The sequence below is a fragment of the Quercus lobata genome, chromosome 11, assembly GCF_001633185.2.
Source record: "Quercus lobata isolate SW786 chromosome 11, ValleyOak3.0 Primary Assembly, whole genome shotgun sequence".
Taxonomy (NCBI): domain Eukaryota; kingdom Viridiplantae; phylum Streptophyta; class Magnoliopsida; order Fagales; family Fagaceae; genus Quercus; species Quercus lobata.
The window spans coordinates 34,333,766-34,351,572 of record NC_044914.1 but is presented as its reverse complement, the minus strand read 5'-3'; the positions used below and the strand labels follow the sequence as shown (position 1 = coordinate 34,351,572).

Sequence of the window (17,807 nt, the reverse complement as noted above, 5' to 3'; positions counted from 1 at the left end):
CCAAGTCTACTCCTATTATTCCGGTTTGAAATAGAATTTTTGTTAAAAAAAAATAATTAAAAAAAAGGTGTGTCAGTACGTTTGTAAGAAAATAACTACCCCTCCAATACAATAAGCAAAAATAAAAAAAAATAAAAAATAAAACTAGCCTATGAGCATGCGCTTACGCGCATACTCAGAGGCTCATCTATTTTTTGATAAGAGTTAATTTAGAATATTTATTATAATTTGGGATTACTACATTTTCCAATCACAAAAAAAACCTAAGGGTATGATGAGTATTATGTGCGGTGGAATAATTTTTCATCGCACCCCTAGGTTTTTTTTTTGTGATTGAAAAATATAGTAATCCCAAATTATAATAAATGCTCTAAATAAACCCTTACCCAAAAAATAAAAGAGCCTCTAAGCACGCACTTAGAAGAGCCTCTAAGCACACACTTAAAAGAGGCTAGTATATATATAAAGGGTTTGGACATTGTAGTTTTTGTTAGTTTTTAAAACCCACTATCGCATGTCTCATTAAACTTTTCCTTTTCTACTTCAACCTTAGTGACATACAACTCCCTAGTAACCTTTGGCAATAAGTTGTGATCGATTTTGGTTAGTTTGTTTGATTTCGTTGGCATGATAGATTGTCTTATTCAAAACCACCCAATCAACTATACTTTGAGGGAGAGAGGGGGGGGGGGAATTGTGGAAAACATCACGGGAAGCATGGCCATTTATGCATTGTTGAATGCATTCAAAATAGTAAAAGACTAAGGCACAATTCTCTATGATCCTTGGAAGGCTTTAATTCTAAAGTTAGGATATAGTGTGAGAACTATTAGATGATTTGGTCAAAAAAATTGCATATGTCTCATATGAAGCTAGACTCCTATTTATATTAGGAAAATTTACTAGATAGTTCGAGAGTATATTCCCTCCCTTTCACATAAAAGTGTGTCCCATGATGGGTGAGACCTACCCCCCATGAGAGAAGGAGGAAGTATACTCCCGAAGTACTCAATAATAACCCTTATACTAGTATGATACTCTTGAATATCCATTGTCCCAAGGTCCTTGGAACACATTCTTTAGTGATTTGACCCTTATCCCATCAATTCCCCTAGAGCACATCAATAGTTAGCATAGTGGATAGGGATGTCAATAGTACAAAAAAAAAAAAAAAAAAAAAATTTGGCGTGTTCAACGCTCCATTTGACTCTTCTTTAACGATAATGCATGTATCACTCTCTATTTGTTGACTTAACCATTGTGTTAAATGCTCAGATATTTGATTGCGCAACTTTGGATTAGTTCTCATTTGGACTTGATTCTCAGTCACCGGTCTCAATTTTGGTCTTTCCAATAACAGTCACTCTCTCTTCTTATCTTATATATTTTTGGTTGGGGCATTTTAATATTAAATAATTAAAATGAATAAATGTTACAACATAAATGTAAGAATGTAGGAGTGAATGTGGGAGATGAAGAATTAGTAAAAATATTTAATCCCGCATTGAAAAAGAGAGAGACTATTTTGTTTTGTTTTTTTTTTTTTTTTTTTTTTTTTTTTTTTTTAATTGTGGTGAATAATGGGCTAACATGAATTGTCTCAGATATTGAGCTACATACATGCGCAAGGGGAAAGTGAAGGTGAAGGATAGAGGTGAATTAGCCTCTTGGATCCTCCTACCGGCTTGAATCTCTTTAAAAAGATCGAGTTTAAATAAATAATATTTAGAAGTATTATTCAGTTTCTTTTTTTGTTATTTTCATTATTATTGTGTTTACACCAATGTTGTTTTTTTTTTTTTTTTTTTTTTTTTTTTTTTTTTCTCATGTGGTCCAATAAATAACAAAAATTTCCATCCCATCCATTTATGGGATAATTCATAATTCCCATCAAGTAACTTATCGAAAAAAAAAAAAAAAAAATCCCACCAAGTACATAACTGCTAAAGAAAGTAGAAGGAAATGGAAAACCGTTTATGGGAAGGGAAAACTTCAAAACTATCAAAGCGTTTTGTGACAACCATATGAGCCAGACTTAGTCAGAGCTATCAACGGCCCATAAATCTCTAATCCTCATCGAACCATCACCAGATCACTCTAATCTAGTTGATTATAAAAAACCAAAAACAAAAAAAACAAATTCTCTTATTACGCTACACAGTATGAAAACCCCACCAAATTTTATCCACCGTATGATTTTAAAGCCCGCAGAAGAACCTGTAGATTTCTCTGAAACTCAGACAATTTCTGACAAATCACCGCCCTCCGTTTCGTTGACCAAACGAGCCCCACGTGAACTGACCCTCCACACCATCACCTTTTAACCGTCCGATCACAAACCCTTCTCTCTCTATTTTGAAACCCTAATCAGCTTTGGAAGCTCCACGGTTCCCGATTTTCCAATCTCAAGTAAGAAATTTTGAATTACTGTTAATTCAATTTTTGTAATTGTTGCCCTAGATCTGGAAAAAAATGCCTTGAAATTGAATTAAAAAATGAGTGATTATCGTTTATTTTTTGGTTAAATATTGTTGCTAGCTTTGTTCTAAGCGAAAGTGGGTGTTTTATGGAGTTGAATTGATTGGCAACATTTTGCGAAAATTGCTTTGATTTTAGCTCTAAGAAATGGGGTTTTGTTTTTTTGTTTGGGTTTAATGGTAAAGTATAGGTGTATAGTGTTTTGTAGCTGATAATCTCAAATTGGTTGCACTGAAATGGTTTATGGGGGGGTCAGCTAATGCCCAGAACAACTTTTGGTAATAGTGGTTGTTTCTGTTTATTAACATTGCTGTTACTGTGTGATGATTCGATAGTTACAACAATGGAATTGTCACTTTATGTGAAATAGGTCTTTGGTTTTGTAATGGAGTTAGAATATAGGCTGTAAATAATGACTTGTTTTGGCTTCCCTGGGGCTGATTTGGATTCGTGCATTTCTTGCTTTGGAATGCATTGTGGGGATTGCTTTCAATTTTGGTGTAGACTTGCTATTATTTCGGTGTAGAATTCAGTTGGAATAAAATCTAATAAAAGGAGATGAAAATTTGTTATCTGGGTAAGGTTTCCTTTTTTTTTTGTTGGGGGGCATTGAGAAAGAGAGTGGGATTGTTTGGTGAGTGATCATGTGGGAGATAGAATGGATAATGTTGACAATTTATGGTGGCACCAAGAGCCTTGTGGGTTAGTGGCATGGCAGGAGAACAAGTTCAAAATCCCCCCTCCCCCATTGTTGTAACTATTGAATTATAAAATGAATAAAAAACCGACAATTTATGTTGTGGGATCCTGACTTACAAAAATAGAAGAATCAACCTGATAGGGGAAATTGGTCGCTAATGATGATTTGACACGCATAAATTTTTTTATTTAAACTACTAAGGCTTTCAATTGGGTTCAGTTTTTATTGGCTATCAATTATGAGAGCCTTCTTGAGGTTAGGGAAGAGAGAGTATGGACCATCAATTTTTTATTTTGGCCTTTCTATTGGGATGGGGACCTTAGGCCAAGGCCTTGTGCCACCTATGGGTCTACTTTTTATGTGAACAATTGCAATGATAATTTCTAGGTTTGATTCTGGTTAGTCAGTAATGTACTTGTATGCTACTGGGGTAACTTATGGGATAGGAAGTAAAAGGAAGAGTGAAGGTCGCCCCCATTAAGTTAGTTCAAAGAATGGTTTGAGTGTAAGAGTGGCATAAGACAGATTGAAAGCAAAATGAAGGGAGGTTTAAAATCCACATATCTTTCATACTTGCTGCTTTCCTTTGATGACGGGAGTTCATACTAATGGCCAATTCTCTCTCTCGGTCAAAAAATAATGAGGTAAATAGTTGTGAACAAAGAAAGAGCGATTAGAAAACATAATTTTTATTTATATGTTTTTGTTTAGAAAATCCATGATCTACTTTTACTCAAAAATAGTATAGATTAGAAAATTTAACTGCTTATGATGTTTCTATACTATTTAAACTTATTCTTATGTCTGTAATTGCAGCTTTAACTGAAGATGCTGTATTAAGACCTTTTATATTTTGACATTGAACATTTATCCTCAATCTCTGTTAATATCTGTGGTTGTGGAATGGATTCGGGATCTGCTGATTCGTCAACTTTACCACCTCTTAAAGCTCCTGATGTACAACCTCCCGCTGCCATAAAAACCCCAGCTGCTGCTGATTCTGGACTAGATAATTCTCCCCCTAATGTATCATCTAAGTTATCTCCTTCTGCAATATCTTCATGGGCCAAAAGTTTGAAAATTCCTCAGCCACTGGCAACCACACAAGATGATTCTCCAACTGGAAATGCTGGAAAATCAACTTTTGCACGTTTGACTAGTGGCTTAGGTTTGCGCTTGTCTCCAAAAGCTCCTTCATCAGATGATATTTCTGAAGGAACTTCAACAGCTGTGCAGCCTGGTTTTATTGGAACTATTACAAAAGGGTTAGTAGACACCTCCAAGAGTGCAGTGAAGGCTGTACAGGTTAAGGCTCGACATGTTGTTTCTCAAAATAAACGAAGATACCAGGTGCGTTGCTTGTGTTGTAGACTTTTTACCCTTACTCATATGATATATTTGTAGATGGATCACAAACATGAATTTTTTTTTTAAAATTTTCTCTTCTAGCTATATATTTATCTTCTTTATAAAATAACTGACCGATACACACACGCACACACACACACTTGACTTGTTATCTGATCTTCAGGAAGGAGGATTCGATCTTGATATGACATATATCACAGAGAATATTATTGCTATGGGGTTTCCTGCTGGTGATATGAGCTCTGGCTTTTTTGGTTATGTTGAGGTAAATGACTTATCTTCACTGAACAGTTGACTCCTCAATCCTCCTCATCCTGTTCAATTTTATACCAGTTTTCAAACTATCTTGACATGTAATGCAGGGGTTCTACCGAAACCACATGGAAGAAGTGATTAAATTCTTTGAAACTCATCACAAGGTAATTACCATGACCATTTTTTTTTGGTGGGGGGTGAAGGTATGATGATTCTTGACACTTGGAATTTCATCTAAGGTTAATATATTTAGAATGCTTCCTTGTAAAATATACATTCAAATCTCCTTCTTATTTCTTTTTGCTGAATAGGATATCATTGATTTTTGTGAATCAGTACATTTTATATTAATTCTTTACATACTTTGATACAGTCTTGAAGACGTATTAATTAATCTACATGTGCCGCTTGGATGCATTTTGGCTCGCATTTCATTTCATATCTCTTATCTGAGGCTATGCAGTGGATATTAATAATTATAGTAAATTGTGGTGGAATACCCGCCACAGATATTCTTAGGAAATGGACAAATTTCTTTTATGTACATTGGGTTATGGATGCCATGAAAATAGGAGTCTCGCAAGAGGTACTTTTCCTCTACCTTTGAGGTTTATCTCTATATTCTATTATATCCAGATTTTTGTTTTTGGTGATAATCAATAAGTTTTATTAGCAAAATTTGAACATCACATACACATTGTACTTTTCTCATCAATAAAACTTTTATTACCTATCAGAAAAAAAGTTTGAGAAAGAAAACTTCCCCAAGGCTGATAACCACTTGAACAAAGTCCTTATAAAATGCAATTTCAAATCTGGTGTTGACTGCTCTCACCCTTCCTTCAAAGTTTCTGGCATTGCGCTCCCTCCAAATACACCACATCAGACAATGAGGAATGGCCTTCCAAATCTCACTATTACGATGTCGCCCAAAATAAGCTTGCCAACTAGCTAGTAAATCCACCACCCTCCACAATAGTGTTGGCCTAATGTTTTGGTTTGATCTTGATCAAGATTGATTTGGCAGCTAATTGATTTTAATACATCCTCTGTTTTAAGAATAAATTTTTTCATTTTATTAAAAAAAGAATAAATTCTTTCATTGATGATTTATTTTATAAGTAATTCTTTCATTGATGATTTTACTCAAATTTGCCTCATTGCTGCGAGTGTATGTGTAGTGTGTGCAGTTTTCAACAGTTGCATTATATTTTATTGTGTATCTATGCTATCAAAGAGCAGACTGGATCAATCTGATATGGGTAATATTTTATTAAATCTAATTTGGGTAAGTCTGTATTTAGATCAACTGTTACAAGCCTACACTTAGTTTGTTGGGGTGTCCAGTGGAAAGAGAATGCAGGTTCTGGCATTACCTTTATTAGTGTGATGGGTATTGTATACTGAAAATTATATGTGCTATTTTGGTAATCAGAATTTTCTCATTATATTTTTGTTATGTGCAAGTATAAACTATATTGCTTGTTTCTTATGCAGGGCAAGTACAAAGTGTATAACCTTTGTTCTGAGAGGCTGTATGATGCATCCCTACTTGAGGGAAAGGTGTGTTATAATTGTTGATTTATTGGGCGGAAAATATGGGGTTTCATTCTTCATATCTCGTAAATCGAAAATCTTACCTGTGTTAGACCATTCTCATATTTGGCATACATTGTTGTTAAAAGTGCTCTTAAAGCTAAAATCTCAAAGCCCCAAGGTCTAAGCTTTTTGCTTGGTCGAAGCAAAGCTCATTTAATAAAGTTTACCTCAAGCACACTTTTTTGGTGCTTTTTGAAGAAGCACAATCATTATAATTCATTGCTCGATCTTGAAGGAAATGACATGGATCATTTATTATTAAAAATCTATTCATAAGGTGTTATATTATACACACACTCAAAAAATTATGTATAAAAAGCCACAAACCATGATAATTTACTATTCTTATGCTCTTTGGTCTTGCCTTTTGGATATATTTTGATTGAACCTATACTTTGTTTGATCATGACTATCACAGTTATAATTTTATAAGTACAAGAGGGTTATATAAAATGTTTGTTATATTTGTTCAAATTTACCATATAAAAATTGTAAGAAATTGAAAGAACATATGTAGAATTTGAATTATAAACTCTGTGCAATTGTATTAGCTATTTTAGCTAATAGGAAAAATACATTACTATTTTGATTTATGTATTTTTTCATTATATTCTATGAATCTTTATATTAGTAATTATTATATATTGTATTTGAAAAGTGTTCACTTTACTTCAATTAAGCACATTTGTGCTTTGCACCCAGGCTCCAAGAGGCTTGTGCACAGTGCACTTGACACTTCTACCAACACTATTGTCATATCTTTGATTATGCTTGGAAAAGTATTGCATATAGCTCTGGGTTGACTCTCTTAAGTGTCAACCAATTAAGAAATCATATATCACATTTTTCATTGCAAAAGATTTAAACTCTGTACTAGTTGGATCCTATGTGGTAAAACATATGACTAGGTAACATAAAGGGTATTATGAAAAATGTTCTGTTGCAGCTACTTATAATTTATATCTCAAGTTCTTAATTCTTTCCAGGTGGCTTCTTTCCCATTTGATGACCATAATTGTCCCCCAATTCAACTGATAATATCATTCTGCCAAAGTGCTTACTCATGGTTGAAGGAGGATATTGAGAACATTGTGGTTGTGCACTGCAAGGCTGGAATGGCAAGAACAGGGTTGATGATTTCCAGTCTTCTTCTATTCCTGAAGGTAAGATTCCATAGTATATTCCTGAATCATATGACAATGCATTTGCTGGAAATTTTGATAAACTTTTGTGTTTTATTAAATGTTTTAATTGTGGATGTACTTGCCATCTCTTTGCAGTTCTTCCCAACTGCTGAGGAGTCAATTGACTACTACAATCAGAAAAGATGTTTTGATGGAAAAGGGCTTGTTCTGCCCAGTCAGATTGTTAGTCTTTTATTTCTATGTGATAATCTTCTGAATTCTTGATATCTTTTCTATCACCTGAGCTTACCTGATAGGGTATCTTTTCTATGTGATAGGCATTCTTTATATGTTCTTATTTATGTATTTTCAGAGATATGTCAAATATTTTGAACGAGTGCTAACATACTTCAATGGGGAAAACCCTCCTGGCCGTAGGTATATTTCTGAGATGGTATTTTTATTGTAGCATCTTAGTATGTTCGCATGGTTATTGACAGCACATCTGGTGCAGGTGCATGCTTAGGGGATTTCGGCTTCACAGATGCCCTTATTGGATAAGGCCCTCCATCACTGTCTCAGATCATAATGGTTTGTTCTGGCATTTCTGTTCTGTTTAAAGTTTTCCTTCCCTTCTCTCTTATGGTAGACGATTACAGAATTTCATTTTCATAATTTGCATTCCCCCCGCCCCAGTTTGCTGTGCGTGTGTGTATATATATAATTTTCAGTACTTCATCTAGTTCTGTACTGCATCATAATTGTTCTTCCTTCGTGATTGCCGTGTATTGGATTATTCTTCTATGAGACCAATATATTGTTTAAAAAATAATTTGCATACATGACCTTTTAACCTTATAGTGCTGGCCCAATTGACCAAGGGCCCATTGGCATGTTTTGGTGCTGATATTTCACTTATGCAGATGGGTTGCCATGTTGATTTCAAACTTTTTCCAATGAGAACTCTGGTAGCTGGTGTTTTGCAAGTTTGACTTAGGTCTTCTGCAGGCAACATATTTTGGTTGTTTGTGAGGTTGCCCCCTTGTATCTTAAGTGGTTCATTTAGAGAGGGAGGGTCAGAGGAATGCTTAGAATTTTGGTTTGTGAGGAGTTAGTGTTGGATTTGAAGCTTCTGTTCTATGTATATGGTAGATGGATGCCACTAACTCATCTTAGTCTGAGTGGTCTGTTGGATTCTAGGAATTAGCCGTTTTCTATTTTTTATTTTGTACTTTTTGCATTTTTCTGCCATTTTATATTGTATTTCCCCTGTATTGGGGCTACGACTCTCTTTGTGCACCATTCATTTTATTGTCTTTCTTATGTTTTTTTTAACCCTACTTTTGTGTGAAAAGACATTAAATATTGTATTCTATCTTTTTAGGTTGTCAAGAACAGAGGTAAGCAATCTCATAATATAACTTGGGATCTCATTTGTTAACTTGAACTACTTGGGTTCCTGGTTCTTGAATCTTAGACACATAGAATGGGGAAGAAAACATTGGGATTCTTGCCATTGATGGCACAATTTACTTTGCTACAGTCTTCTGGATTTTTGTGCTGATAGTTGTTGTAATTGACAGTCTATGAACCAAGATTGCAATTTTAATTAACATTTTTGTCATCTCTGAAGCACTGCATTTCTTCATACTTCTATATAATTTATCATTATGCTTACTGTATGGTTTTTCTTTGATCTTTTTCTAATGCATAGGTGTTCTCTTCTCTGCAAAAAAGCATCCAAGAACCAAGGATCTTTCGGTACGTCTGTTTGATTATCTGCTAGCAATTAGTTAGAGATGTTAAGAATGGGTGTTTCTGATATTCCATTTCTTTTTTTGGGGCTATGGAATATTTTACCAATTTGGGATTTCATAAACCTATACTATTTTCTGCAGCCAGAAGATTTTTGGTTTAGTGCCCCCAAGAAGGGGGTAATGGTCTTTGCTTTGCCAGGGGAGCCCGGTCTGACAGAGTTGGTTGGGGACTTCAAAGTCCAATTTCACGACCGCCAAGGAGATTTTTACTTGTCTGTAATTCAGCTTCATCCCAATAAATCAATCTCTAGTAATCTTGTTATGCTTGTCTGATCTGAATCTGAAATTTGTATTTTTTTAATTTCAGTTGGTTAAACACAACAATGTCAGAAAATAGAAAAGTTTTAAACACCAACGATCTTGACGGGTTTGACAAGGTAAAGATTAAATAATTATGTGCTTATCTGCCCATACAGCTTTAAAAACCTTGCGCTTAAATATCTTTCTTTACAAGATGCAGCTGTATTAGTTTGGTTTTTTCTTCCCCTGAATTAGAAAATGTGGTTTGCTCCTTTGTCAGTATCACTGTTTTCTTAGCTTTCTTGGAAAATTTTGATTATTGTATAACACAGTAACGCTTTCTAATTTTTCCGGTCTGTAGAGGAAATTGCCTTCCCCTGGCTTTCAGGTTGAGGTTGTGCTGGTAGATTATAATGACACTGTTCCTACAACACCTAACACTGAAACTTCTGCCAAAAAAATGGATGAAAGCTCAGGAACTGCTCCTGCATCAGTTGATGAGGGTACAGCTAAACCAAGCCAAAATAACAACTCAAAAAGTCATGATAAAGATGATGTTTTTTCAGATAGTGAGGCCGAAGAAACTGCTGCTTCAAAGAGCCGGCAAGCAGAAACGGCATCTGCAGCAGGAGCAGGAGGAACTGTCCCCAATACCACATCCAGTTCTGAAACAAAGACAAATTCTGATCAAGTTGCTAGTGTAGCTCGTGCAACTGAACATATGTCTCTTGGAAACAGCGGCTCAACTCAGATTCATGCTGCTGCCAGTGAGCCTAAAAGTGATGCTGCTGGGGGAGCTATTTCAGGCCTTGAGGCTCCCAACACAGAAAGTGAATTCAAGGCAATGGCGGCTGATGCATCTGTTTTTACATTTGGAGATGAAGAGGACTATGAAAGTGAGTAAATCAGAGGGTGCATTGTTGGCTTGGAATGAGAGCTTCTGTACATAAATGGCTTGCTAGTTGTAAATGCACAAATTGCTGATTACAGGTTCACCTTCAATCCATTTGTTTCCTGGCTAATGTATCGCCTGGTTCTGTTGTTAAATAAGTTGGCTGGTTGTGACTAAAATTTTATGTTATGGGGCTGAAAATAGTGAATTTATTTTATTAGTTCCAATGAAGAACAAAAAAGTTTAAGATGTTAATGTCCACACGGGAAAAGTAGATGTTTATATGGTGTGTTTTCCCTGTTGTGCATCTGTACATCTGGAACTTGTATAAATTACGTTGAAATTGCCCAATAATTTTATTATAGACCTTACTCTAAAGTGTAAATACTCTTCATTGTTGCAGTACATTTGAATTCTACATATAAACTTGGTCTTGAATCCATGATTTTACCTATTATAATTATTAGGGAAAATGTCTACACCCACTGAACTTTAGAGTAGCGGTCAATACTTCCTCTAAACTTTTATTTTGGCCAATTTACTTCTTCACACATCTGCCAAATTACTATTTCTGTTAGTTAGCTGTCAAAATTCTAACGGAATATGAGACATGATGTTTAAAATGCCAATTTTTTTTTTTTTTGAGTGAGAGACATGGTAAGTCAGAGCTACCACAACATCTTTCCCTTTGCCACACCATTCAACCACGTATATGGATTTGCATTGCACACACCCCAAAAAAAAGTCTCAAATCTTTAAAATAAGTTGGTTTCAATTTTATGAAGGTAAGAGCATTTTCATCAAAGGTGGTATAAATGCTAAATGTTAATTTTAGCACCTGAATTCACAAAAAACACGTTACATCAAGAGTGGTATATATGTAAAATTTTTAGCAATTTAGCGACAGTAGACTGTCAAAGATGACAGTTTACTGTAACTCAAATCTTATAAAAAAATAATATTTTATTAACCTTTCCATTAAAATATCATCTCTCTCTCACACTATTTTCTCTCTTTTCTTCTGGAACTTGACTTCTCTCTTTTCTTTTTTGGTTCACCAGACTCTCTCTCTGTCCCTCTCTCGTCTCTCTCTCCTTCGTCGTCTTGTTCTGGTTCCGAGATGGGCATTGTCTCATCGTTTGGGTTCCAAGATGGAGGATTACGTCTCATTTTTTTTTCCCCTCTCTCTCTACCAAATCTTTCATCTCTCTCGATCTACCACTGTGGGCATGTGATTTGTGAGGTGGGTTTGTGATTTGTGGTATTTGTGGGTTGGATTGTGGGTTTTGTGGGTTGTGGGTTTGGTGGGTTGTGGTGGAGGTTGTGGATTGTGAAGGTTATGGGTTGTGGTGGAGGTTGTGGGTTTTGTGAGTTGTGGTGGAAGTTGTGGATTGTGGAGGTTTTAGGTTGTGGTGGAGGCTGTGGCTTGTTTTGTGGGTTTTGTGGTTGTGGTTGTGGGTGTGGGTTGATCGGGTCTAGGTCATAGAATCGGGTCTGGGATGTGGTTGCGGTGGATTTAGTTGGTGGCGGCGATGATGGGTGGATGTGGTGGTTATGGTATGGGTGGGTGTGGTGGGTGGATGTGGAGGGGTTTTTTTTTTTTTTTTTTTTTTTGCTGTTGTTTGTGGTTGCGGTGGATTTGGTTGGTGGCAGGTGGCAGCGATGGTGGGTGGATGTGGTGGTTGTATGGGCAGGTGGATGTGGTGGCCGGCGGTGCTAAGAATAGTTGGGTTGAGAAAGAGAGAGACAAAGAGAGAGAGAGAGAGAGAGAGAGAGAGGAAAAAAAAAATGAATAAAAAATGATAAAGAAAGAATATTTAAATGAAGTATTAAAAAAAAATAGAAGTTTTGATGCAAGTTATATTGTAAAGTGATGTGTTATATGTTATAAAGTCAGTTTTTTAGATGTTAAATCCTAAAATTTTAAAGATATTTGATGAGAATGCTCTTATAATGAATTTGGCCCATTTCAGCATGAGGGATTACACCTTTGAAGCTCCACAAACTTTGATAAACAAGCCGAGTTTTTTTCTTTCCTTTTTTTTATTTTATTTTTTATTTTTATGAATTTGGTGGAATTTAATTATGTGCGTTGTTGGGATTTGGAATTAGATTGTTGGGTTTTGGTTAGTTTTCTTTATTGGGTTGGTAATGATTGTTAATATAGATGGGGGACTCGGCTATTAGGATTGTTGGATTTTGGTCTGGTTGTTGATTACAAGCTTACAGCTCCTAAGGAATTCGTCCACACAATGCTTGAAGGGTAAAAGATAAGTGAAGTCCAATATTCCAAGCTTCCTTGGGAAATAGAGTCCTGAAACTAAGGCCTCTTGGGAAATCTTTGGAATGCAAATATTTGTAAAATGGTGGCTATTGAACAGGGGATCCATATTTGTGGTTGAACAGTGCAACAGGAATAAGGACAACGGGACAAAGATGTTCGGTGATAGAGGGAGGGATCTCATGATTAGGGGCAGCCCAACATAATTGGGGTCTAAGGTGAAAAATTTATGCGGAACTTTTAATATGTAAATATTAATTAAACAAAATTATTTAATACTAATCAAATCAAGGTTAATTTGATACATTAAATACATAATTTGATGAATAATACCAACTAAACTAATGTTAATTTCATATAGAGAATTGAATATCATAGTTGAACCATAAATATTAATAAAAAGAAATAAAAATATATTACAATTAAAAAAGATACTATATTTTGGATATACGACGATGCATAGTTAAGTAAAGTTGTAATCTAATTTTTAATTTTATATTTTGTTTTTAAGAGAAAGAGATAGATATTATTTTGTGTGTAACTTTGTAGGATATGAGTTTACAAAATTAAAGTCTCAAATTGTTAGGCGAGATTAATCTATAATTGATGATTTAACACATTTGCAACATTTTTTGAAACATTTTAGGGTTTCAATTGGGTTAGGGTTCTATTGGTCTTGTACATTGAGAGTCTTAATAGAAATGAAAAGGAAAAATGTGCTAAAAGCACTATAAAATATTCACAATATGATGTGACATTAACTCTCATTGATGAAATTCATCAATTTAACTAATGAATGTTTAGATCACTTTTTTGTGACTAGCAACATGACAATTTGTAAGTTAGTAGTAAAATTTATAATATCTTTAACATCACTAATTTTTAATTTTATATTTTGTTTTTAAGATAGAGAGATATATATTATTTGGTGTGTAACTTTGTAGGATATGAGTTTACAAAATTAAAGTCTCAAATTGTTAAGGGAGATTAATCTATAATTGATGATTTAACACATTTGCAACATTTTTTGAAATATTTTAGGGTTTCAATTGGGTGAGGGTTCTATTGGTCTTGTATATTGAGAGTCTTAATAGAAATGAAAAGGAAAAATGTGCTAAAAGCACTATAAAATATTCACAATGTGATGTGACATTAACTCTCATTGATAAAATTCATCAATTTAACTAATGAATGTTTAAATCACTTTTTTGTGATTAGTAACATGACAATTTGTAATCTATAATTGATGATTTAACACATTTGCAACATTTTTTGAAACATTTTAGGGTTTCAATTGGGTGAGGGTTCTATTGGTCTTGTACATTGAGTACCCGTTTGGTTTCAGCTGAAAGTGGCGTCCACATTTTGCGTTTTTTTTTTCCCTGCACGTGAACAGTAAAATCACATGATTTTACTGTGCAGGGGAAAAAACACTGTTTACGCACTGTTCATGGCTCCCACAACACTATTCACACATTTAAAAATTATTTTGTTACAGTGTTTTCAGTTTTTAGTTTCAGCAATAATAAGTTCAATCCAAACGGACCCTAAGAGTCTTAATAAAAATGAAAAGGAAAAATGTGCTAAAAGCACTATAAAATATTCATACAATATGATGTGACATTAACTCTCATTGATGAAATTCATCAATTTAACTAATAAATGTTTAAATCACCTTTTTGTGATTAGCAACATGACAATTTGTAAGCTAATAGTAAAATTTATAATATCTTTAATATCACTAATTTTTAATTTTATATTTTGTTTTTAAGATAAAGAGATATATATTATTTGGTGTGTAACTTTGTAGGATATGAGTTTACAAAATTAAAGTCTCAAATTGTTAGGGGAGATTAATCTATAATTGATGATTTAACATATTTGCAACATTTTTTGAAACATTTTAGGGTTTCAATTGGGTGAGGGTTCTATTGGTCTTGTACATTGAGAGTCTTAATAGAAATGAAAAGGAAAAATGTGCTAAAAGCACTATAAAATATTCACAATGTGATGTGACATTACCTCTCATTGATGAAATTCATCAATTTAACTAATGAATGTTTAAATCATTTTTTTGTGATTAGTAACATGGCAATTTGTAAGCTAATAGTAAAATTTATAATATCTTTAATATCACTAATTAAAAAATATGCATAACCTTTAAAAAATATATATAATTTTATAAAAATTTGGGCCTTTAACTATGGGATGTGGGGCCTTTTTCCCTAAGGGGATTTTTTTTTGGGTGGGGCCTTAGGCCTAGGCCTTGGGCCGACCTTGGCCACCGTGGTTCTAACCCTTCTCTCTCTCTCTCTCTCTCTCTCTCTCTCTCAACTTTTTTATTTTGGTATTTTAAACCTCACGTGTGCCTCAAGTGCATATTTTGTTAGAATTTTGACAACAATTAACAGAAGTAGTGATTTGACAAATGTGTGATGTTGAAAGAGTAAATTAGCTAAAATAAAAGTTCAGGGCTATAATGACCACTGCTCTAAAATCTAGGGAGTGTGTAGTGTGGGCATTTTTCCCTTATTATTATCATTCAAAGTAGGGGTGGCAAAATTGGACATGACCCACGAACCCAACATGACACGACACGACACGACACAAAATTAGCAAGTTATGGGTTGAGGCTTAATGAGTTTATGTCATATTTGGGTTAACATAACTAACCCGTTTAATAAATGGGTTGGGTTAGTGTTCAACCTATAAAACTCATTTAACCCCTTTAATTAAATGACATTTTACTAATATATCCTTCAAATCCTAGGTATATAAACTTATTAATTGTTATGGTTTACTTTCTTTGACATAATGTGATTGATTATTTGTGATATTGAGATATACTTTAGTTTTGAATGATTATTTGTGTTGCTGTTACTCATTAGTTTTGAATTTTATATTAAAAATATTTATTTGTTTGTTTTTTCATAATTTTTTTTTTTTTTTGATAAAATTTGATAAACAGATCGACACTACTGACTCGTTTAATAAATAGGTCGTGTTAGGGTTGAGGAACCTTGACTAGTTTAATAAATATATTGGGTTAGTGTTGACCCCATATAGTTAGATACTCATGAGTTGACTCGGCACGGACCCGACACGCAAACATGAATTGCCACCCCTAATACAAAGGTGGCCAAGTAGATGTATAAAAATTTCTTAATATGATACGACTTGTTAAGCAATTGTAATTCATCTTGCTACTTGATAGGATATTTCATCCTTCCACTTTTAAGTCTTTAACTCGGTTGGTGACACTGAACATTTTTTGTTGGTATCACCTACTTAGAATTTGTGCTTCTCACGTCTCCTGCTTTTAAAACCGAATGCAAAAGTCATTTTGAAAATCTTTGGGAAGCTCATTCTGGAGATGATAAACAATCAATAAAGAAAAAGTTTACTTCGTCCCCTACCCGAAAGCCAGAATGAGTCGTATAATTTCATTGGCAACTATTTAATGAAATTAAGAAAATTCTCAAACCATGACACAGTCTAAAAAAGGTTGCTAGATCTTCAGCACGTTGTTAACTAGTAACCTATACATTAAACAACATGTCCTGTTCAAGTGGTCAGTGGAAATTTTAGTTTGGGGTGGGGGTGTGGAACATTAACTAAAAAGTTTTTAGATTTTTTTTTTAGAATGAAAAGTTTTAAGAATTTAAGAATGAAATATATATATATATATATATATATATTTTTTTTTTTATTCAAGATAGAATTTCTACTCTAACCTAATCTAAGTGCATATGTGTCTGAAACTCTCTCTTGGAGACTTGAACTCCTGCCCTTATCCCCCACACCCTACAAACACTTATACTTGTGGAGTGACCATCGCATCAAGTGGATGCGATGGTAGAATGAAAAATATTCTAAGTTCAAAGGCTAAATGTATTGTGAAAGGTATAATTAGTGTACATTCAATGTTGAAAAAATATAAATAAAAGAAAAAAATACAAAGGAATTGTTTTCATCAAGAGCCTTATAGCTATGGTTTTAGTAAAATTGTTTGGTCTTCTTTGTGAGAGGTTAGAATCATTCATTTCCATTTGTTGTAACACTTAAATTACTTATAATAAAAAAAGGTTCTCAATACATTTTAAGTCAATTATTTATCAAAATGGAAATTCACGTTCCCTGTATCATAAAAATAATTTATGATTGATTATGTTCTAAATTTCTTGTAATTTTCTTGCCAATATACAAAAATAAATAGTCCTTTAAAAAAATCATTTATATTTTTGTTACGAAGACTAGTTTTGACGACATATATTATTGAAAATGCGTTTGTCTTGTAGTAGAAACAAAAAAGCAAGTATAAATTCTTTGTTTATTTTGAAGGTTACATTTTAGACCTTATAGATTAAATTTAGTAGAATTAAGGAAAGTTAATTAATTAATCAATTATTATAATTAAGGTGTTGGGCTTTGTGGAGGCTAGTTGTGTTTGATTTGGATTATAATCCAACCTGAAATAATATTGTTACGGTTTTTAATGGGAGATTTTCTGAAGTTTAGTCCATGGAGCAAAGGTTTGGACCAATAGACCCAAGCCCCTAAGAAATTTTTTTGGCCCGTTTTGTAGCCATTGTGAATTCTGTGCGCAAGATATAAAAATTGTTGTTTTGGAGATTAGAGTTTTGATGTTGTTTTTTGAGAGAGAAAACTGTACTACCGCATCTTGTATTTTTCCTTGAGAATAGTGAAATCCCTGTAAATCTGTGAACGTAGGAAAATTGCCGAACCATGTAAATACTGTCTTGTGTATGATTATTTTTCTTGGCATATATTTTTTCTTTATTTTTGCATCTCACAAATCTGAGAATTTTGTGTATATTCCCCTCAATTGGTATCATAGTCTAGGGTTAGGTTTGAGTGGGAGTAATGGCAGAGGAAACAAGAAAGGCGTCTGGAATAGAAAAATTCAATGGCATAGACTTTGGATTATGGAGGATGCAAATCGAGGACTACCTCTATGGGAAGAAGTTGCATCTACCACTTTTAGGGGAGAAACCTGCAACTATGAAAGATGATGAATAGACTCTTCTTGACA

At 33.9% G+C, this 17,807-nt stretch overlaps 1 protein-coding gene across 1 annotated transcript; it reads left to right on the top strand.

Moving 5' to 3' along the window:
- Window positions 1-2,040: 2,040 nt before the first annotated feature.
- On the top strand, window positions 2,041-10,858 carry LOC115967970 (phosphatidylinositol 3,4,5-trisphosphate 3-phosphatase and protein-tyrosine-phosphatase PTEN2A). The gene is made up of 13 exons (XM_031087149.1): window positions 2,041-2,409; window positions 3,995-4,528; window positions 4,710-4,811; window positions 4,909-4,965; window positions 6,299-6,364; window positions 7,387-7,563; window positions 7,681-7,767; window positions 7,898-7,962; window positions 8,039-8,115; window positions 9,239-9,285; window positions 9,423-9,553; window positions 9,649-9,718; window positions 9,943-10,858. Exons 2-13 carry the CDS (start codon window positions 4,082-4,084, stop codon window positions 10,483-10,485), a joined length of 1,869 nt encoding a protein of 622 aa, XP_030943009.1. The 5' UTR covers window positions 2,041-2,409; window positions 3,995-4,081; the 3' UTR covers window positions 10,486-10,858.
- The last annotated feature ends 6,949 nt before the right edge of the window (window positions 10,859-17,807 follow it).

What these genes read in the sequence shown, in the direction of transcription:
- LOC115967970 (XM_031087149.1), top strand. Translation starts at nt 4,082, where the DNA reads ATGGATTCGGGATCTGCTGATTCGTCAACTTTACCACCTCTTAAAGCT. An exon ending in AAAATAAACGAAGATACCAG is followed by an intron (nt 4,529 to 4,709) that starts GTGCGTTGCTTG and finishes TCTGATCTTCAG; the next exon opens with GAAGGAGGATTCGATCTTGA. An exon ending in GTCTTCTTCTATTCCTGAAG is followed by an intron (nt 7,564 to 7,680) that starts GTAAGATTCCAT and finishes ATCTCTTTGCAG; the next exon opens with TTCTTCCCAACTGCTGAGGA.